The sequence below is a fragment of the Oxyura jamaicensis genome, chromosome 5, assembly GCF_011077185.1.
Source record: "Oxyura jamaicensis isolate SHBP4307 breed ruddy duck chromosome 5, BPBGC_Ojam_1.0, whole genome shotgun sequence".
NCBI classification, from domain to species: domain Eukaryota; kingdom Metazoa; phylum Chordata; class Aves; order Anseriformes; family Anatidae; genus Oxyura; species Oxyura jamaicensis.
The window spans coordinates 56,468,359-56,492,852 of NC_048897.1; the positions used below are offsets into that span (position 1 = coordinate 56,468,359).

The following is a 24,494-nucleotide window of genomic DNA, read 5'->3' on the forward strand; positions in this document are numbered from 1 at the left end:
ATTTTTTTTTCTGTTGGGCCAAACTGAAAAGAGTTCTGACAAAAGCCAATGCTTTCCGACCTCCTTGTGGTATTACGGACCCAGAGTCAGGCTGAAAGCAGTGCAAGCTGCGAGCAGAACGTGAGGCCTGTAAGACGCCGTTGTCTCAAATCCTGTTGCCATTCACCGCAAAGGCCAAAATTTAACTCGTCCCAGGGAATCAGGAATCTTCTGCATTAAAAAAGACTGGTGCCATTACTCTGTGGCCTCCGTCACCTCAGCTGACAAATTGTTTCACATCTGAGCTGAGACCTAAAGAACATCTACCCTAACTGCTGCGATGGGCTCGGTTATTTAGGAGAGCGCAGAAGTCCACGCCGGAACCAACGAAAAGGCTGGCTACGGGAGTGAAAGCTGGCAGTGGGTAATAACACCCTTCCGAACTGTCACACTAATGAACCTTATGTTTACTGCTTAAATGGAGCCATGGACGCACTGCTTATTAAGTACAGATCAAACGCAACGCGTAGCAGAAAGATCTAATGTATGGCAATGCTACATCTTCCTTTCATAGTCACTGCAGATTGAACCGATCCTGTAGTAGGGAATTTCTCCTAAATTACATCCAAATGCCAGAAACCAAGTATGTGGGATGCACAAGCAACACAATATACATTCTACGATAATTTCTACAGAACTAGTCACAAAAGGAGAACAAAATAGAACTTATTTTCTAAAAGGTAAGCATGTGCATTGAAATTCTAGGATTTACTAAAATTCACTGCACTGTATCATCCTTCACAGCAAATAGATTCACTCTTGATGTCACTGATGAACCAGCCAATTCCTAATCACATCTAGACCATGGACTGACGGCTCACTGAATATACATCAGTAGAAGTTCATTTCGACCCGAGTCATTAAAGACACGGAGAAACATCTCCTGGGAATAACAACATTCACTGTACACACAGGCTAGCACAGTTACACTATTAATCAAATATTTCATATCAGATGACTGTAATATAGAGTACATAAGGGAAAAAGTTGCAAGTGGTTAACTTGAACTATTTCATTCCTAATGATAACTAGCAATAACAATAGTTAGCAAAGATATATATATGTTTTAGTTGGATTAGATGTTAAGAATTAGGAAAGCAAAATTTTGATCAAAAAGTTTTAAAAATTAAATGTAGCTGAAGACAAGCTTTTTAGAATTCTTGATATACCTTCATATTACAATGCTAATTTAAGCTTTCCTCTGCCAGTTACTATTCTCAAAATATACAGCAGTACTTAATAAGACAAGACTAGACCTAACTATTGACTTTCATAATGAAACATGAAGATAAAAATGAGGCTTGGTGTAATTTATAAGAGAGAAAATGATGTACTAAAAGCAAGACACTAAATCAATTTTAAACACCAAACACAATTTATGTCTGACTTTAAAACTCATCCTCAAAACATTAATCTAGACAAAGGCCAGAAACTGAATGAGGCATAATTTGTGAAACTGATACCTTTCATCACAACCTCTAGCTGAAAAGGTCATTAGATATATTATATCTAAGTGAGCAGCTTATCCCTGCTTCATTACTGATAATTAAGGCAAGTAATATTTTCTTGACAGTAATGTGTCCAGTAAGAGATATCGTCTAGTTTGCATAAACCAGACATTAATTACCAGAGTAGTATCAGAGATAAAAAAAAATTAAGCACCTGTGTAACATCATTTCATTATTTTTTCTTCATTTCCTTAAAGAATTAGCCGGCTCAGAAACATAATGAGCATATTAAGAAATCCATTTTCAAGCATTTATTAAAACCCCTATTACACATCACACAAATATATTTTTGAACATACATAAACAGAAATGAAGGCATCTGGAAATGTACACGTTGAGTATTTTGTCATCATTTTTGCTTTACTAGAGCAACATTTGTGGGTGAAGAACAGTGATCAAATAACAGGTTCACATTTGGACTTCGTTTCAAATGTTAAGGCTTTCATACAGAAGAAATCACAAATGACTCCAAGACCTCTGACCTGAAACTTCAACCCATGTAAAAGGCTGTTCCACCTTATTTGCATAAAGAGTAGTTTTTCTGTTGTACAGAATAGGATATGTATTGAGCGTATGCGTGATGATGACAAATTTGCCACTTAGCTCATAATCTGTTAAACAGTTTTCATTTCTCAGTAGAAATGCCTCTCAATGTTTTTAAAAGCTATGTTGCACAGTGTTTGGCAGACAGAACAAAGAAATGTTCTCTTAATAAACTGTTCTGTAATGGTTTATTCATTAAGGTGTATCTACCATACTTCACTCTACCTATAGGCAAATGTTATCTACAGCTATTTTACCTTTAATTATAACAACAGATATAAATGCTGTTGTCATTGCATGTCATCCAGGAGCCATAAAATGGTACCCTATCCTTTTAGCTTCTCTCAGTTCCAGTATTCCTGAAAATGTGAGCGTATATTTGACAATAAACCTGGAGAAACAGTTACAACGTAAGGAATTTCTTTTTATCCTTCAAATTCCTGTCCCCATTAACATTCATATTATTGGTCCTTTGAGCAGCATTTCTCAGAAAGCATCATTAATTTAGGGAAGGGTCCAAGGGTCTCTTTTTGGATAAAGAATGAAGCATGCCTTCCCAAAGAAGAGAAGGAGAATTAAATCATTGAAAATACGGTGCAAATGTGCGTGCAGTTGCAGCTGACTGCTCCGTCAATCTCAGGAATGGTGTTCATACAGAGGGATATAATTGATATCACCTATGTTCCAGCAGAGCAAGATCTGCTTCTTGTAGATAGTTCTGTGCAGTCCTATGAGCTCCTATGCAGTCTCATACCATATCCTCACATAGACAATGACAACCTGTCACAGATCTCTGAGGCGATGAAAAAAATTGCCACCAAAAGAAAGCAGGCTAACCTGGAAGGTATTTATAGCAGGACCTGTCTCAGCTATGCTGTGTATAATAAATATGGAAAGGGTACACACGTCCTCGTCTATGAATGTGTGTGCAGTGCTCAGAGAAAGCAGGGCTTACACCCGCATTTCTGAATTCTGCTACAGACGAACACTTTACGGATACTATCAAATATCAGCCCATGTAGCTCCAACACATATGATCCAAAACAGTCAGAGGAGTAGTTTTACTGATTTTAGTTGTGCATTTGATTCTGTAATAGTAAATGTATTAAGTTGACTGACAATGTGTTATCACGATGATTATTTGTCAAATACCTTAAATACTGGGAAGTTAATTAAAAGATCTGTTTTGTGTTAACAACCTAACTGATAAACCTGCATGCTCAAGGAAGGCAAAGTAGGTACCTGGAACAGGCAGTAGAGATCTTTCTGTAGTAACTGACGCTATTCAAACGCATTAGATCTGATCTAGTCTGGTTTTGAAATTTGCAATGTGCAAAATGACCATTTCATCACTGGCATCAGAAGTTGAAATCATTACTCAGTTTGCATGAAGTGTAAGGAAAGAGAGGGTAAAATAAAGTCCATGCCCGTATAAGATGTACTCCCTTACTACTGAGGTGAGTGGAAGACCATCTTCAGTTGCATTTGATGTTTCTTCCTTCTTTTGAAACACTAGTACTGATGCTTGTGAAATAAAGTTTTGCAACTTTTCTGGGGTTTATGATAATACATGGAGTTGTTGATAGTCTGCATTGACATGAAACCACACGACGTAACAGCCACAACATCATGAATGTGTAGAGAGCCTTAACTTCTCAGTCTCTACAAGTGGCTATTCCCGTCTGACACACGATCCAGTTTCTGGGTACAGATTAAGTCCAACAGAGAAGTAACCAAGGTGATTTATATTTAAAGAGAAAATTCACTTAAACTGGAAAATATGGTCACTTCAGCCTCAGACAAAGGTATCAGCGCTCGCACTGAAAACTGGCCATACTCATCTATGCAATACTGCTGGACTTCATTGTGGCAGCAGGAATCAAAACAGCATTTCCCATGGCAGATGGCCAGGATATTTCTGCATTTTCTTTTGGAAAAAAATACCTAGGCACGGCCTTGTTACTTGCAAGCTAAATTACATAAGGCATTAAACATGACAGGGAATGGCTATCTAGCAGCACCAACTGCAACAAGTCTTGTTTGCAAGGACAGTGCACCGTTCAGTTTCAGTAAAAATCAGCTAGGTAACCAGAATCCAACACTGTGGTCCATGGCCATGCAGCTCTAATTATGCTGACGCTTACCTGTCACTGTCTATTCCTTTAGCTCTTAAAGACTGGCTGGAGTCAATAGAAAGACTTAGCTGACAAATCTTAGGGAATGGTATGTAATGCTGTATCAGTTTTGCATTTTTACCATCTGCTTTTACAAGAAAGCAACCTGACTAAGACTAAACTGGTGAAATAAGTAGGTTCTTCTCTAACCCTCATGCCGTAGACAATTTTGCTTCACTACTTTGAACTTTTTTAAAATCACAGTAAAACTTTGATCATATCTCTTCTTATTAAAATTTACCTCTAATATTTTGATAAAATCCCAAAGAACTGTAACATCTCAAAGACTGAAAATCAAAACAGAAGTGATTGCAAATGTAAATATGCTGTTTTAACACCTACAGTTATAGAAAATTTCCTCGTTCTTTCTAGTTTCTTGGGTAGAACAAGTGACACCAATCATTGGCACCTGACAGATACAACCACCTGATGTTACTTTTATTCTAAAAATGCTGAATTCAGACCTTGAGAAGTTGTTGATCAGCCTCCAAAAGCTTTCTAAATTAGAAGCAGTATTTTTAACATGAGAATAGGTCTGCCGAGCTAGTGACATGCAAAACATTTCTCACTGGTGTCAGAATTTGTAAGATTATGGAATATCAAGTATGACACTGCAGATGGCTATTTATTTATAAATAATAGCAGTATTTCAGTAATGAATTATTCATATGTGGTACAATATTGACAAAAATAACTTGCATGTATCTCCTGAAACATTTGCTGATTTCACTGCTATTACAAAATATACATCTGGTTTTACTCTGTATTTTGATTATAAAATGATCTGAGTAAAACCATCAAACAACCTTCTGTGCCACGTTTATAGGAGCAGTCTGCTTCAACACATGAAAGCCATCATTCAAAATTCTCCGCAATTTCTTCAGCGAGTGCTTCTTCCGAACACAGAGAGCACATAGATGTTGCCCCCACAGAAACAGAAGTACAAAGCGAAGTCATGACCACATTTATTCCAATTTCTAATTTTGTAACTCTGCAAGAAGAGGATGCAGGCCTTATGTACATTTTTGTACGAATTTCACTGTGATTATCAATTAACCTATCCTAACTAAATTTTATAACAGCACTGAGATAACAATACAAGCATTAGTGAGTTTGATTTAAATATCAAGTCCATCACAAACTTCCAATCATAAATTGACTGGAAAAGCTGTGAAGCTGGAGTTCTTAATTAAGCGTATCATCATCTTGTAATATTTTATACAGACTGTTTATTTGTTAACCTGATAGTTTGCTCAATGTGATCATTTCACGTTGTTCTAACGCTATGACTTGCTGACTTTATTAATATTTTATTGTTCTTTTCATCTATTTTAGATTTGGCATTGTTGATAATATGATCACATACAATATGGTATTTTTCTAAGAATATTACCGATAGCTATAACAGGATATTTTTTCAAGTAAGAAATGGAATTTCAGAAACCTTGAGAACCTCAGGATAAATCAAATGTGTAAACTTACACTGACAAATTCTCCAGAGATCTCCTTTTCACAGCTTGCCTCAGTTTAAGAGGCAGAAATTAGCATTCAGTGTTTAAAATGCTACCGCTACATCTTCAGTTTCCTCAAATCTGAATTCAGAAAAGGCAAAATTCAAATTTATCTTATCAGTAAACTGTAAAAAAAAATAACCTTGCAAATCTAGCCCCTGTTCTCAGATCTAAAACCTGCAGTTGCGTAACCACTTCAGTCTTAAGTTTTAGTGGACAATAGACTGAACTATTCTGGACGACTATACAAAGGATGGTAAAACAAGAGATGGGATTGGATTTTGTTTTAAAAGTAAAATTCTAAGTGACATGCACTACTTTTCTCACTCCCTCTCCCTTGTTCACTTAAAACATTAAAGTTAAGATGTGTTTTGAACACCGGGGAAAGATTTACAGACTCCTTGAGGATGTTTATAGTGGGTTTCTTCTAATAGTACGAGTATGAATGTGTATTCCTCATGTTTCCACACCTTCCCCTGTGACAGATACAGAGTAGTAAAGGGACCAACACAAAGCAGACAGCTTTTCAGCAGTTTTAGGACATGTACTTGGAAACTGTATTTTTATTTTAGGTTTTGACAAATGGAAAAATCATGTTTAAAATTCTGACATCGAAACCTACAATTTCATGCCTCATCTATACAACATCCCTTTAGATGTAAGCACCATTTAAAAACAGTTTCCCCCTTACGTTCAGTACTAGGCATTTTCTTCTAATTATCTAGAAAAAAAAACTACGCAAAATTTGCAGTAACTCGTAAAACATGAAAAATTTTGCACATACATTCTACTTTAATAGTATTCATTACGTGCAGTTTTGGCATCTACGTTATTATATATTTCTTCTTATGGACAGAAAACAGTAACAAAAATTAGCAATGTTGCATTAAAACACTGAAACAGCTAAAGCAGCTTCTGCTTCCTGGAATTAAAACACTGGCTGATATAAAACTAGAATATTCATGCTCTCACGTCCTGACAAGGAGTCTGACACTTTGCTTGGTGCAGCACTCAAAACCAAATCCACACTTCTTAGCCTCTCTGGACGAAGGAATTTGTGTTAGACAGTTCTTAAACAACAAAGGCTAAACAACTGCTATACAATATAAAATCTACCACATCCCAGCACCTTGAACCGTGTCTGAAACTGGCTGTTCCAACACTGCTCCAAAGAAAAAGGAAAATCATTGTTAACTACAGTAGCAAGCACAGCCTATAGAATGGTTCAAGTGAATAAATTTTGGTGATCTGACTGGATGAGGATGCACATAGGCTGAAGCTGCATACAAGACCATAAAGCAAGATTTTGTGAACATTGTGAGTATTCTCCTGTCTAAATTTCTCACGCAACTACTCTAAACTCTCCAAGCTTTGCATTTTTATAGAAGGCTATAAAGTTCTAGGTAACGCCACTTTTGCTCATTCCAGTATGACCCAGAATTCTATTTGAAGGAAGTCATTGATCTTTCTTCAATTACAGAAGAAAAATAAAATAAAAAATATGAAGCTGAAATCTAAATCATGTCTCTGATACTTATGAGATCAATACAAAGACTCCAACTTCATACATGGATTTGACCATGTTAGCTAGCACATTTGCTTTATCTTACAATGCTTTTCACAATATTTATGTTACAACTTGTTCCTGGCCTCTTCTTTGGATAGACACTGCTAAATAAAAGGATTTCTCTAACTTTTTTTTGGTTTACTTCCTATATTGCAGACAGCAGGGAAGGAATCAGCACAGTATTCAACCTCACAATTTTTTGTTCACCGAATGTGGAATTAAGAAATTGAAAAACTCAGTGAGTTTTGTATGTGGATCAATGCCTAAATTTCTTAATTTGGAAAAATGTTAAAATAGATCACTTCTTAGACGTAAAGTCATGTCTACTGCATAAGCTTATTCAGCTACTTTTCTACAGCTTTCTGTAAGGCTGTGTGGTATCTTCAGGCTCATGTGGAACAGCTGCACTGACACAATGGGCTGCAGACGTTTTTACTGTCCTAATAATCCACATATTAAAGAGTCCCTAAATACTCATTGATGCGACAGACCAGAACGACTCCCTTGGAGCTGTTACAGTTTATCAGGTCAGTGATCTGCATACTGAGGATTCCCCAAGTACTCATTGACAGGTAGCTTCTCATATACACTTGTACTAAAATAATAATTGCTTCAAAGGAACTGTTAAATCCCAGTTGCAAGAACAAATTAATTTAAAACCACTGAGACAGCACTTTAGTTTTTCTAAAGGTCTGACGAATCTACACAAACCTACTAGACAAACCCAGACATCTGAATGCAACAAATGTTCTCAAATATTACAGCTGTATGGCACTGTGGTTAAAAACACTACACACCTTGTCTTCAGGGAATTACCATCACTACTTTCCTGCTAGTCAAAGGTGACTCAAAACCTGTTCTTGACACCGTTCAAAAAGGCTGAATTGAAAACTTTTTATCTAGGTGATCATCTTAAGTGAACCCTTGAATTGGTCATCCCCTATGTCCTCAGTTTCCGTGAGTGGCATTAGCTTCTGTCCCCACATCTTAACCACTTATCACTGAACCCCTTGGTTTTTTCCTTTCTCTTTTCTTCCATATTGTAGCAAGTATTCAGCTCTGCCATCTCAGAACCCTTCAGTCTCCTACTCTTGTTTCCTCTCACTATGTTTACACTCTATAGATTAGAGGACAAACTCATATGGATCATAGAAACCTTAGAGAATGAATGACTACACGGAAACTGCCTACAGTCAAAACGTAGCTGCTCTAAACAGAGAAATCCAGAAGAGAAGGCTGATTCACAAGGTTAAATTAGAATACCTTGGAGACCATGTCCATAATAGACTTCAGCCTGATAATGCTATCCTCTGCAATTTGGTATAGGCATCAGTAAACATCACTGGAATTCTTGGGGGCTAAGTCTGACACCCCTACTAGTTTTTACATAGTTTTCTCCACAGGGCTCTGAAATCGTACACTTCAGGTATTATTTATAGTCCAATTAAGAAGCAAATCAGTTGCATTTCTTTTCCTTGTTACTTGCTTTTTAAGACTCACTTATGTTACAGCTAGCAGGACATGTAGATCTAGATGACATTGGTGGTTGCGTGCTTCTGAAAACGTTTTTCATGAAAACCATATTTTGAAATCACACCAAGACTTCAATCAGATTTACATTAACGGTCAGGATAGTCGCAATGTCCTTGCACATAACTCAGCAACTCAAAGCTGCTAGTCAAACCAAGGAACTGAAACAAGAGGTGGAAGAAGTATCAAAACACCCTTAACAGATTTGTGACTTTCCTAATACTGGCTATGTTTATAGATACTTCTTTAATTATTTCTCTTTGTATGTAACTCCTAATAGTGTAACACTAGCGCTTGGACACTGCAAGCTCAGATGTGGCAACTCCTTCCCTAAAAGTTAAATAGCATCGTAACAATTAAGAAGAAAACAAATATTCTTCTCTTAGGACATTCTTAATATGTAACTTTTCTCCTCAATCCATACATTTAATGCTTCCGTTGTTAAGAACGGAATTATTCCTCTGTAGTCTTTTTCTTTACGGTTTTGAAAAATCCAGGTATATTCTAAACACTATTGCAAAGATTATTTTATAGCTTGGTGTTTTGGTCAGGAATGTCAACCTTCCTCTGTCCTTCTTTATCCCCTTTTTCACCAACAAAGCAAACACAAAACACATCTCTTCATTTTAAAGTTCCTTGCAATTTAACATCACTTTAAATATCATCTCTTAAACATCAATATATTTACTATCTGTAAGTTCTATTTCTTTCTTTCTTTCTTTTTTTTTTTTTTTTTTTTTTAGGTTTGGGATGATCTCCATATGAAAATTCACAAAAAATTCTCATTATTCTCCTTCAATAATGCCTTAAAATTTTCCTCTTCTATGAAAACCTCTTCTCTCATTCAACTTATATGCTGAGCTAATTCAAGACTCGGGCTATGCTGATGAAATCCTAACACAGCAAGTTACTGACTTTTGCCTCTGTTTAAAAAGATAAGACCTGAACAGTTCTCCCAGCCTCATCCTAATAGAGTTGTAAAACACCATTCTTGCTGCAGCCAAAGGATTAGAGACAGGGTCAGAGTGTGTGTGCTGCAGGGGCTGGCAAAGATTTAGAAGGCAATGTTACAAAGAAAAGAGACTGAAGGATCCTGAGGGGATGCTGCAGAAGGACATAGTCTGAGGAAAATGAACTTTTACAAGAGAGGGAGAGAGAAAAACCTCCTAAGCATGGGAAACCCCGTAGCTTTTGTGTCTCCACCTAAGACAGCCCTCACCATTTCCACTACGCTTTTTCAGCTTTGTCCTTGACAAATTTCAGTTCTCCCAAAGTCCTCTGCTAACTCCCTGCAGCCTTTTTGCTCCTCTTCATTCCCAGGTCTTTATTTACTGTTCAAAAATGATAAAGGAAGAAAAGAAAGGGTAGTAAAAATAATACAAAAGACATTGGAAAGAGTAGTTATTAAATCCACTGAAAATGTTAATAAAATACATAAAAACAAACAAACAAACCACAAGTGGTATTCATAATAGCAATAACAATAATTTAAATGGACATTTTTGCCCTACTAAGGAGCTCTGGAGAATGATATTTGAACTTTTCAAAGAAACACTCAGAATTGAATGCTATTGAAATGTAACAAGAAAGACTTAAAAATAGGCATTACTACAAAGATGAAATAACAAAATCAAACCATTAGAATTACAAACACAAACATTGGAATAAAATGTAAAGAGCTTCTATACCAAGGCAATAAGGTACAGTAGTAGCCTAGGCTGTTGGTTTCAGTTACAGTTTATTGATTATGTTGAATAGATCTGGAGAAACAAAGAATAAAAAGTTATTTCTTTTCCTTATAACTAACTAGATTTGTATGAAGATATATTTTAATATTAGACAACAAACCTTCTGCCTTATTTAAGCTAATCATGACATTTGTAGTGGGTTTACGTGGCAAGAAGAAGGTTATCTTACTATCCAGGAATGGTGGAACAAAAGTTGCTGCTAGCTAGCCCAGGAGAAATCTGATGTCCAGCTAAGATATGGGACCATGGAGACTCCTTTAGCCCGAACTGTCAGCCCAGAATGACAGGGACTGAAATGTTTTTGATGAAAGACTTAGGAGAACAACCAAACACAGCTCACTTAATGAAGCAATACATCACCCTTCTAACTGTTGAGGAGGATCTTTCTTGCAAGGGAGAAAGAAGACTACTTTAGCAATGAGATCTACTCATCATCTACATTGTTGTGGGGAGCATGGCATGATTAGGAGTGGAATTCTGCAACAAAGATAGGAGAAAAAGGGACAGAGATGTGAAGTCTAGTAGAGACCCTGGTAACTAGAAAAGCTTGGTCAGGCAATCAGAATCCCTTTTGTCTTACTTTTGAAAGATGTTTTGTTCAAGACTTCTATTCAGCCAAGTGGTCCATAGCCCTTACTGCATTTGATGAAGTTTCCCAGATCTGGTCCAGCAGGATATAACATTCAACAGTGCACCACCTGTCCCAGTCCAAAGGTCAACGGCTTCACATCAAACAGAAATGCATGGTATATACCATGAGGCACCCCTCGTGGTATGTACCCATTACTATCCAGATGACATATCTTCAGAGATAGAAATGAAACACTGTGCAAATGTTTCCTGTTGCTCTAACTTCTAGATGGTTACCTGAGAATTTTGTTCTCTGAGGACTGGAGCTGATGGGGAATTTTTGTATAATTATTTCTGTCAGTACGTGTCATCCCTCTTGAGCAGAGATATGTTCAACGTAGGCAACCTGGGTGAAAGAAGGAACTGGAAATACCTTCCGCTGAAGATACTGGATATCTGCATTACCACTGCTGAAGGAATAGTTGCATTTAGAATGTGGAGTGTCTGAAGAGTACATCAACTGTAGCTAGGTTGGCACACTGTATAGTCGTCTTTTACAAGACATTACATAAGTATATAGCCTTCTGTGCTTTGATAGAACGATGATAGAATAGAAACCAAGCACCTTAACTGCCCTCCCTGCCAGATCTGAAATCTGTCTTGGGAAAGGTATGGTTTTACAAGTTTGTCCATCCTTGCCCTCATCAATTGGTAACAAATGATAACAGTCTTGACTCATTATAAAATGAACACACCTCTGATGACACTCTACTAAGGGGAGAGAAATAGGTGTCCTGTGTATCAACAGACAGCAATAATAAACGTTCCAAATCACGATATAGATGCTGGAATCACCAGCCTGGTCCTGAATTTGGAAATTAAGCCTCATTGCAAGGTGGGCCACCATCCTTTGTTCTGTTGTGCATTGAGAATCCTCATCTCCTAGGTACTTCACAACCCCTGCTGACAGTGCATTTTTCTTCTTTGGAAGCAGATTTATGTAACCAGGGTCCCTAAACAGTATCGCACATGGAGACTGTGTAACAGCAGAAAGACAAAATGAACTAAGTAATGGTGACAGTGTCCATAACCCACCTGTTTTATATAATCTGCAACAAGACTTGATGGTACTAAGTAGGCCTATCTCCAAAAAGTGCCAATGCAGCAGAATACTGAAGAAAATGTGAAAAATAAATTAAAAAAATAAATGTTTCATAGGCTTCTGCTGAGAGGATGAAAGGCAGTATGATAAACCACTGGAATCAGTAGCCCTGTATCAATAAAAGTGGTTGGATTGATATGTTTTTCTGTTCTTTGTGATTGAAGCAAGTCTTTGAATATTCATGAGAAACAGGCTTCAGTCTGTGCAAAAAGCTTTTTTCTGTCTTTGTCTTCATGGGCTCAAGGAATAAGCAAAGACAGCTAAGGATAAGCCCAGAATTTTTAATGTTAGAAAAACTTACATCAGCTGTGGAGCTGAACGGAACAATTCATCAAACAGTAGTTTTGCAACCAGAAACTGCATTTCTTTTGGCAAATCAACACCATTAAGGCACAAGGACCTCTGTGTTGCTAAGGAGTTCGGAACATAGTCAGTGGCAGTGCCCACAGCATGCGACGCAGCTTGAAGCTCTGGATGTCAGCTGAACTTCCATCCTGAGGCTAGAGAATCCTCCTTTGAATGTCTCTGACATAAGACTGACTATCTGGCTTTCTTTTGTTAATGAGTTCATATTCATAGCAAGCCAAGAGAGCTTGGTTGCTAATCAAGTGTAGCAGTAAAGAAGTTAAAGCATTAATCCAGTTGCTAAAAGCATTCCAGGATCTGGGGTCTTTGTCCAGAGAGCTACATTACTTGGATTTTCCTATCACGATTCTCACATCAAAAGACAAGGAAGGTGGGCAGAAGAAGTCAGCATCACTTGTAGAAACTGATCTCCTTCTTTGAACTATATATAGGTGGGTAAAATTATCAAAAGCACCTTCACTCACTCCATGTGACATTGCAACAATTGCCAGGTGACAGCATATATTCCAGGCATTTGATTAGGGAAGACTGAAGGGATTCAGCAAGCCCTCCAGTTTTAAGGAAATCTTGGAAGGATTGGAAACATAGGGTGCAGCTGCCTGCTGACAGACCCCCTGAGTCCACTCAGCAGCATTGTGTCTCTGGGAATATCAGTGGGAGGACCTTTAATTTCAGAACAGCTTACTTTTGCCTAGGGTCTCAAAAATGATGTCAGGGAAGAAGAATGGCCTCCAGTACTACCGAGGTAAAGGTGTGACAGAGACAGAAACTAAATTTTCATGCCAGATTGCTTCCGAATCCTTCCCCTTCGTTCCTATAAATTTCCAACCAGGCTGAATATGGAGCAATGCAGCTTGAGTGGGACCGCTCTTGACGTTCATGCCCATTGAGATCTGAAGGTGGTGTCAGCCAATCTTCAGAAGAACATTTGCTTCTTGCAACAGAGGTACTTGAAAAAAGATACCACTTAGCACTGGGTTACCATCCCTCACCTCACACAAGTGTGAATCAGAAGAATTTGGCTCTTAGGGTACTTTTGGAGAAACCACAGGGAGAAAAATGGTTTGCCTCATCAAGTCTTTCTGAAACTACTATGTAATAGTATTCACTTGCTGAATTCAGTAAATCTCTTGCTCAAAAAAAGAGACGTCTCTTGATATATCCAAGTCCTTTTTCTCATACTACTTAAAAAAAACAACAGTATGTTTGACATGTAACCATTTACTTTTTGCCTGTTCGGGCACTTGCTTAAACAAAAAAAATGAAAAGAATATCTGCCAAATATCTTAGGTCAACTTTGGCAATGCTTGAAGTATCCTTGTTTCTAACTGTAGTTGTAATCCAATCCCCTAAGATTCATTCCACTCTCTGAACAGATTCTACTATTATTTTAATTTCAGCCTATCTGATTTTTACTAAGTAATGGGTAGGATTTTTATAGACATACCAATGGGATGCTCATACAGCTTTCTACTGATTCCATTTGCACAAACACATATGCAGGGGTATGCTTAGTCTCACAAATCTGCAGTACAGATTTGTGTAAATGACACTCATTGCATGAAAAAAAAAGATTTTTGGGGGGATATATTTTTATATACTACATTTTAGTCAATGGAAAGTTTGACTTGATACTCTCCTAACATCTGTCACATCTCAGGAATCACAATTATGTGCAGCCCATGAAGTATTTTTCAAAGGATTGATAATACATAAAGTTTCATCAACATGGCAGAGAGAATTACATATTCTCTTTTATAAAAATTACTATTTTTTTAAAAATGAAAGTTTAAAATCTATTCTATTTTCAGTTTCCGAAAGCAATAATTTAATTTCAAGTGGATTTTAAAATTATGCTTCTGTAACACAAAGGCATTGTAATGATCTCTTCTTGCTTCTACAATAACAAAGCTGTTATGAATCACTGCAGTGTGTGTAGATATGGAAATTGATGGGGAAGCCTTCCCTGAATTACAGACTAGATTTGCATCAATTTTATCTGCTGTTTATGACGTTTTTATGTCTTGAAGAATTCTTATCAGTAGCTTCATTGCTGTCGCAACTGCTGTAGTTACTTAGGATGCACAAATACCCATAAGACCTAGCAATCCCAAATCCATTAGAGTAGGATCAGAGCCTGATTATGGTAAATTAGGTTATTATTCACCCTTACATTATAAAGAACATACATAGTTAAGAATACACATATTAAAAAGTTCAGGTAATACTTAATGTGAACTTCCGAACTTGGCCTTGCAAGAAACAATCTCATCGTATGCCTACATTGTATGCCAAGTGTGCCTACAAGGACCACCACAGGAATCTTTGAGTCCTGTTTGCTGCATCATGATACTTTAAAAGACTACCATTATACTTAACTGTTATACAAAATTATTTAGATTGTAACTTTCCAGTGTAACTTGCATGCAATTCCTCAGAACAGGAAGTATTTCTTTTTGTAATATGTAAGAATATTCATTGTACCCCAACAGTCTTGTCTGATGCTGATTTCAAATGTTTCAAAGACAGGTACTGCACTTGTAAGGCCTGAAATGCCACGCACAAATGACATTCAAGAGGACAGGCAAGTTTTATGATCTACCTTGGGCACTACTGACTTAGCTGCCAGTGGGAAGACCCGCTGATATACAATCCTATTTGTAATTGCCATATTGTGTGCTGCATTAGAATGCGCAAGCACTTAAAGCAATGGTTTAAATGATCGAATTATAAATGCTGTATCAATGTGTATCACTGAAACAAGATCAAAATACATGGAAATGATTTTTTTTCTATTTTTTTTTTAATAAAATAACTTATTTTTGCCTATAAATACACAGCGCTACCCGTGTAATTAGGAAAATACTAAGTGACAGGATATTATGTCTACAATGCTACAAAATTAATCAATATTCAATCATATGGAAACTCAGATCTTTGGTAAATACAAAAGGCTAAGGTACCAGCACATACCAGGATACTATGACCTATTTGCTAACAAAACTGGTGCAGATAACAGTCAAAAAGTATTTTGATCAGTTTGATACAGCAGTTTGTAAAATATATATTTATATATTTGTATGTTTAAGACTATCTGCTAAGAAATATGAAGAGGTCAACAAACATTGTTCTAGAAGTATAGATGGGCAAGTTATCATGTGTATTACTAATCTTACTTTTTTGGTTGAAGTCACAAGTCGCAAACCATTCTTTGGTACTTAATATGACTGAATACAGCAGAAGTCAAAATCATACTACGATCATACTGCTCATTATAAAACTAGCAATTTGTCTTTTCCGTCACTGCTGCTCAGAACTCCCAGAAAGGAGCTGTCACATATGCTTCTAGATAGACAAGGAACTGTCACATGGAAAGTATCTAAGAAATCATAATTGGAATACTGAAACCAAAAAAAAGAAGATCTAAGCAATCATAAATTACTGTAAACTCACACTAAGATGCACGATTTGATCAAGACAAGCAGATACATACTTGTTAAGTTACCCTAAGCAAAATAATCTTTTTATAGGAAAATTTTCAAGAATAAGTAGTTGATCAATTTTTCAAGATTTAGACTTAAGTAAATCTCATAATATATCCCAGATTGCTATACTCTATTTTCGTTTTTAAATCCATGGTCTATTCTAATGTAAGATTTGTATTTTTTTTTTCATAAAAATTGAAAATATCTAAGTAACTGACATTGTGATACTTCATTTCAGTAGTCTATTGCTAACCTGGCAGCAAACTCCATTTATGCAAGACTAAAGAAAATGTTTCTAACCAGCAGCAATCCTTACTTTAGTATGAATTGCAAGATGTCATCTTTTCATCTTGACAACTGCTGATGAACGTGCAGACCCCCACAATTCAGATCACTCTCCCATAATTTTTTTGATGCTGCAGTGAACTCCTGCCACCTCTAAACCCCTTAAAAATTTGTTCATAGACCAAAAAGCCAGTATAGCTATTTAATATGCAATAGCAGAGGCCTGCTGAAAAAAAGTTTATTTATTTATTTATTTTTTACCATTACTTCTTCTGATGTGGACAAGAACTATCACTTATAGTCCTATATAAGAAAGGTCATTATGCCAAGGAAAAGCATAATGCTTTGATAGCACACAGGAAAGAAAACAGAAGAAAATCTCAATTGCACACTAAAAATTGAAGAGGCTTTTTTGAATTTGTGGTTACTAACAGGGAAAAAATAGTTCTGGAATCACACAGAAACAGAAGAGTTACTACAGAACAAGTACATATCAAGGCAATATGACACTTACATGGTTAGGTTGGTGCTCTGCTTGGGCTACCAGCTCTAACTCGGCAATATTGCTTCTTGCACCCATGAGGGTTTGTTTAGAGCTAGCTCCATCCACACAGGGCACGCATTCACACAAAGAAAAAGGACTGAGAATGTAATTAATTATAATAAATATGGGAAGCAGGACATACATTTCATATATATTTAGTACTCTGCTACTGTAACAAGTCAACTGGACATGGCTGTGTGGCTGTTATTCCTTACTCTTCCCTGTTTTCAGAGCAGCTGGCTACCAAGAATAATGATTTATGTAAACAAAAGTGTCCTGATTCTTCTGTACACGCTGGCTGTAAATGCTACAGGAAGTATGATTACCTATGCTACTCAGTTTCCTCCCCCAGCTAAGATAGATACAAGTACTACACTCAGCTGCCAAGCATTTCAAAAAGATTAACTTAGCCTGAACTTAATCCAATGAATGAAAGTGCTAGAAAAAAAATGAATTTCAGTTTTAGGAAAGGAGAGAAGAATGGCTTGATGTGTCAGAAACAAAATTAGACTGAGAGTGCCTTTATGAGTACATCAATGAAACTCCCCTTTTCAGCAAGAGGAATGGACTGTAATTATTTGGACAATTTGACTGCAGATCTTTTGCTTCTGTTGAAATGCACAAATACAGCAAAACATGTTGTTACACAAAACAGTGAGAAATCGAAACATACTCCAGAATGCAATTCTTCAGTATTTTCTGTTTGGATTATCAAAGCAGTGCATCTCTTAACTCAATATACCATAAAACTACTAAGAAATTATCTCCCTACAGAGAATTGTATTACCCTAACTATTCAGAACTATGCAGAAACTTTGTATTTAAACGAAGTAATTATATCTGATGAAACTAATCATTAATAATGAAAAGTAGCACTCTTGATGAAATAGGCTATTCCTTAAATGATTATTATAAAAGTGAATTTATACAAAAATGACAAGAATTAGCAAAAAGCAGCGCTAGAAAGCTTTTTACTCTGAAGACTATTTGAGTAACATTATCCAGAAATAAAAGGTCTGTTTTGTCAGATCATATTTGCACAGACAGCTATTCAAACCAGCAAGTATACACAATGTGAATAAATCTGTAATCTGGAAAATAATTAAAAGATTTTTTATATGGCAGAGCAGATCTTGCTTTGTCATTCTTTCTTGGTTTCTGTATTAACAAAATGCTCCAAGCAGGTGTAAGCTTTGGTAAAGGTCAGCACAGTAACAGGCATCTTGTGTGATATTTGACTAGCCTGTGGTCTATTAATAGCATAACGCCCTAACAAACCATACATGATGCTTTAAATACCTCTTGAATTTCTAATCTCCTATACATCCAATATTGCTCTGGGCAACCCCAGAGAAAGATTTTAACAGTTCTAATGAATTAAAAATCAGAAAACGTTTCACAAAAATAAAATGCTTTGGTTTAAAATGAGAAAGCAGCAGCCACATATCTGAAAACAAGGAAGTGTAAGAAAAAAGAATCTCTGCCTATACATGCTTTACCAAAAGTCTCTTGACACAAATAAAAGGATCCTCCCCAACATATGGAGGAGCTGCTATGTCCTTCCGGGGATGGTCTGTAGCTATGTTCACCTCAGGCACGCCAAGGAGAGGTGAATTGTCAAATGTGATTTCAATCATTGGGTGGTTTGGTTGAGGCAGATTAGTTGTACGCAACCATGATAGATAGTTTATCCCAGCCCCAAACTGCCGCTTGGGAAATCTTGCACGCAAACGAACAGAAACTCAGTCATTATTAGTGTCAAGAAGGTATACAGAGGCAAAATTTGGTTGGCAGCCAGGCAAGATGAATCAAGGCGAAAAAGTGACCAATTGCATGTTCAAAATGGAAATTGATAGGCATGTTGTAGTTTGGAAAGATTTTAAACACCAGAAAAAGTCATGTATTATTAATGGAGTTCAGAGATAAATATTTTAAAAGTCTTTCTCTATGGAGAAATAGCTTTTTTAAAGTCAATGTAAATGACTTGTATAGTGTCCTAATTTTAAAGCTCTGTCCCAGAAGCTGCCCTATGATAGTTTAAAGCACTTCTTAATATACAATGGTAGATATTCCTATTCAGTAAAAATATTGCAAAACAAAAACTATCCATCAAATAAACGTTTTTGAGACAAATAAAATGCATATTAATTTTCCTGAGTTATTTGTAAGCAAAGCAACCTCTAGAACCCCTTGAAGTGGAACATAATGCTCATATTTATCACCTCTACCTTTACAAAGGTATCTAAATATTTAATGAACAAAACAGTAAAATCCACCTGTGTGAGCAATCACAATCCTTGGTTCTTTAATAAATAGCAAAAAATTGCTAAAAGAGAATGTCCTCAAGTTTCATTGCCTGAAGTGATATGCTCTGACAAATCTAACAGCTCTTTCTGTGTCATTCCTAATGCACTTGTCACTCAGTATTATCCATCCTCATTAATGACAATGGGAAAGTTTATCTTGGGAACACGTTTTAAATCATCCACTCTTTACAATGGGACCATGAAATCTCTTACAAAACATGAGGCGGGAACAACTCTGACAACAAAACCCCTTCCTGGCAGCTTTACTCTTAATTCCTGTTAAAGGAATAATGTGTTTATCATACAACCATACGGAACAATATATTAGATGAAACTTGAAACAAGAATAGCTCGTTTGACTTTTTTCATGATATGAAGTATTTTTCCAATATTTTTACTATGCCGAAAACAGTAAATCTTTTAGGAATGTGATTCTGTATGGAATCATACTCCCTCTTTTAGAACAACAACAAAAAAGTTTTTAAAATATTCATAAAATAATCTGAATATTCAATAACCAAATGCTTCTCTCAATAAAATATGATCTCTAACTGGCGGCGTCTCATTTGTACAAATTCTGCTTTATCTATATATATTCTTACCAGAAGTCTACGTTGCTCACATAAAAATACTTGAGTTATGCTTAAATTTCTCCAGTAAATACTCTGTTATGTTTATCAGTTCTGAAAACTGATACGCCCTATGCACGTGCAACAGATGGAATGCAACTACTCACTTTACTTGGGATGCTCTAATGTAAAAAATGCAACATTGATTTCTTCTCTCTTCAGAATCCCATTGGTAAGAAACATCACCGACAACCTTCCACAACAGCAGTTAACGTAACTTACTTTCAAATATGTCTTACTTTCAAATATGTCTTTTCTGCCTTCAATAAATGCTAATCTTTTGGATCCATTCGAAAGGTAGCAACACAATTTCAAAAGACAAACCTGAGAAACCAAAAATAAAAACAAGCAACTAAATGATGCAAGAAAGTATTCCAGATATACATGTTAGAGTGAGCAGAGACAACTCCTACACTGAAAGCGCAGAACAATATTGTCACATGGGAGGCAAATACGCACCATGGTGCATGTAGGTGAGAGGCAGAGTCTGGAGAGGCAAAAGTAGAAGAGCTCATGGCATGTATATAATCATTAGTTCAGAATGCAGAGGAAAAATGTGTTTTTTATTCAGGATATGTAAGTAACCCTCTGACAAAATCCCTTCAGTGAAGCCCATCTACCTAAAAGCCTTACTCTACAAACACAGTGATTTTTTTTCTTTGTAGGTTTAGGGGAGTTTCAGTAACTTGAATCTAATTCTCATGGCTTTTTCAAAGCCAGAATGTCCCTTAAGATCAGGAAAAAGACAACACAGACCCAAGTCTACCTCAAAACTTTGTGTCTTTTCTATACTGTAACTGGTATCCTGAAACTTTCTGAAGTAGCCTATGTTTTCTAAGAATGACAGAACAAGAAAAGGACAGTTCTTCCTTCACTGTTTTCAAAGGTTATTAAGAAAAAAAGAACAAAACACAAGAAAGAGATTTTTTCAGACTATTTCACAAGATTTTAGCAGCCAGTAGTTACTCGTCTCCCTCTTCTGCAAAAATTCACTTTATTAAAAGAAAAATTAGAAATAATGTGCCTCTTAATTTAACTAATGAGAATTGAAATATCTCATCACTAATGTCTTGTCAAAACATAAAGGAAACCTAAAAAGAACCAAACCTAAGCAGGATCAGGATGCAAATTAAAATAAAATTAATATATGTTAATAACTACATATTAAAAAGTAGCTATTTTAATGATATATAAAACGTTAATAAAACAAAAATTAAAAACTAATCTAATACATTTAACGATGATCCCCATTTACAAAATGTCTCTTTACTTAAGCAAAACATGAATTCCATTTAACCATAAAGCTCTTCAGAGCTTCAGGAATCTTCTGCTAGTCACTTACTGGAATATCTGCATATTCAATATTTATGCTGCCTTTCCCTCTATCCATTTTTAAAGAGAATTAAAGGAGTAGCTAAACCTCTGCCGATGAGATGACAGGAAGGCTATTTTTAGCCTAGATGATGTAGACCAAACACAAACAGCCCATGGCTATGCTACTACTGAGGAGCAGTCTAAACACAAATATTAAATTTCTCTCTTATTAGTTCCTTATTTTAATAGTCACAAGGATTATTAATTAAGGGCTCATTTGTATCTCTTTATAAACACTCATCCTGGAAGCAGAACCATTCTTCCCTGTATTACAGCAGAAACAGCTCACACAGCTCCTGTCTCATTACTCTCTGGTAGCAAAAGGGTTTTGAAAGGGCATTTGAGGCAGCACAGGAAACCTGTAATCTGCCCAGAATTACAAAGCCTTATACTAAAAGGTGAGAAGCACTGATTAAGAAGTATAAGGTGTTACCTCAGGGGCCTTAGATGGCAGAACGGAGACAAAAGTGACTTAAGCGACAACAGCAATTATTGATTAAGGAACACACTACTAAAAACATACTAAATCAATGAGAGAAGTGATGCAGCCAACCGATGGCAAACACCACCTAATAAAGAGCTGAAAATAAAATGCTGCTGAGTTGGCAACATATGGCAGCTCGACTGGCTGAGGGATGTGTTTGTTTTATACCTCGCTTGCTGTACCTCAGGATGGGCACAGGCTGTGGCTGTATCTATGAGCAGACTTTCCCAGGTCCAAGCGCGAGGTTGTGCCGACCCCACAGCCTGCCTGGTTCCTACGTGCGGCCCGCCAGGCCCATCTCTGCCTTAAAGCCAACAACAGATAACAGGAGGCAGGCTTCCCTAGGTTAATGTTTTCCACTCGTAGGTGATGCCTGGTGCTTAAAATACAAAGTGGTGAGTACTGGATTAGATGTTGGCTCTCAAAATAAAAGCAAGCAAGGGTACACGTCTGAAAACTGGAACATGGTAGGCCTTGACTAAGAGCAGAGGAATGCAACTGCGTGCCGACACTTTTGCTGGCATTCACAGCCTCCAAGCCTATCTGCCAAGTTTCTTAACTTCTCCAGCAGGAGCATCTGGAGCCAACGCAATGACAAAGCAGGTCACTGCACAGCTATTATTCGAGAACATCAAATGTATTGCTTACAAACACAGAATGAAGGTTCTAATTCAAAAACACCGTACATCGTCCCAGTGTATGATGGAGATTTAGAAGGCCCCTCAAGATTCAGCTGACACGCCCGGGCCATCCACCTCAAACATTCATATATGAGTCTTTTTCAGAACAAGCAAATGTACAGCTCATTAGCAAGGATTACTAAAGATCTTAAAACTTAAAAAATATTAAGTAATCAGGTTATTTTAAGCATAGCAAGCACAGTTTTGGATGCAAGATGAAAACGATTTCTCTTGCACAGCACCATTCACGTGCTCCCATTTAAAAGTCATAAACTGTTTCTTATTTTTGTTTTCTTTTTTACTCTTGAACATAACTCAGGCAGACATGATGCCCAAAGATTAGTGAGTTCATATGAAGAAAAGATCAACCCGCTTGGTAGCTACTTTTTAACATACAAATTTTATGAATCTCAAAGAAAAAATTCTTCAGTAATTCTTGCTATAACAGGCTTGAAGCGGGACAAAAGAAGATAAAGAGGCCACAGACAACATCTAGATCAGATAAAACACATGATTTTCTCATACTTTAAATACCTGAAATGAAGCAGTTAAAATTAATTATTTTCATATAGTACTACCAGATATTTTCTGAAAGTCAAGTAGCCTATGGGTGGTTTAAACTGGCACCCCAAAATATTATTTTTTATTTATGGATACTGATATAAAGTTTTAGTTACTGTACATAATACAATTCCTGTTCACTTTCTTCAGAAGGAAGAACTAAGGAAAAAAGGAGCTGAACTGTTACAAATCTAAGCTTTAACACTTACGAGGGTTTTGATGCTACATCAGTGTTAAGCTTTTCATAAGACTGGAAATGTTAACCCTTAGACTACAGTTTTCAAACTTGAAATAAAAAAAAATGAATTTGTTTGATTAAGCATTTAAGCATGTTACTAGTCATAGGAAAGACTTTCCATTGTTGCTCTGTTTTCCTACACATTGACATCTTAACCCTTCCCAAGTTTCAGATGAGTCTATTTTAGAGTTTCCTAGTTTACAGAGTACTTTTTCTCTACCTGAAGATCAGTAATCAAAAGCATAATAAGCAGTATAGAGACAAGAAGATCCAGATGGCTGCCCAACTCTTCCATGTTAGGATGTGAAGTTATGCTATTCTCATTTTTAATTAACAGCCCTGAACTCCTACATCAATGCATTTTGATAAGGTAAGGTATGATGTAGGCTGTCGGCTAAGAAAACTTGACTTTAATTTTTATTTTCCTGCATTTAAAGAAATTTGTAACATTCTGAGGTATCTTTTACTGTGTAACATCATGATTGAATTCATTAGGGTTTGTAAAGTGAGAATATTCAATTATTCAATTATGAAATAGTATTTTTATTCAAATTTGGTGGTGTTTTAAAGAACATTTAATGGAGGTGGTACGCGGTTCCTGCTGAGAACTGCTATGAGTGTACTCCTTAACTCTTTTTGCTTCTTAAACATTCACCCTTAGTATCTTTCCAACACATCCATAGACCTTTGAAAAGATCTTGAAAAGCCTATTTAGTGCTAAAATAGAACACTTGTAGATAAAGTTTTTAATCTTTACCAACCAACATTTTTACAAAAGATCTCTTCAGCCTATCTACCTTCTAATGCTTAGAAACTGGGAATATGTCAACTACTTCAGTTGTCTGGCAAATACAAGATAAGTTGACCCATTTATTTACAGACTGAACAAGGCCAATCCATTTCATGCTGCAGCGCTGACCCTTAGCACAGATCCTGTGAATGAGCAGTCCATTACAATATGTACAAGCGACCTTTAATTGCATTAATGGCTTTGTTGCATGTTTTTCCACTGCGACAACACAATTATGGAATAAATATTTCTAAACAACATAATTATTTGTTTAAATAAAAACATATAGGACTTCAGTTTACTGACAGGGAACTGCAGATATAGTGTATTATGCTTTAAGTGTTAAAGATCTGAAAAACTGAATGAAACCCTCATTATACTTGCAAAATGTCAAGCCCAT

The 24,494-nt window shown here is 36.4% G+C and overlaps 1 protein-coding gene across 8 annotated transcripts in view; it reads right to left on the reverse strand.

The window, feature by feature from the left end:
- The window catches only part of ELP4 (elongator acetyltransferase complex subunit 4), a 277,760-nt gene that overhangs the window by 186,086 nt on the left and 67,180 nt on the right, over positions 1-24,494 (reverse strand). The window contains exon 10 of one of the 8 annotated variants that reach the window (XM_035328540.1): positions 6,413-6,496. The exons of 6 other annotated variants lie outside the window; for them this stretch is intronic. In XM_035328540.1, the coding sequence (XP_035184431.1) occupies positions 6,428-6,496 (69 nt within the window). In that variant the 3' untranslated portion in view covers positions 6,413-6,427. Of the gene's footprint in view, positions 1-6,412; positions 6,497-20,060; positions 20,292-24,494 lie in introns of those variants that run through there. One more of the 8 variants, XM_035328535.1, reaches the window with a different exon arrangement.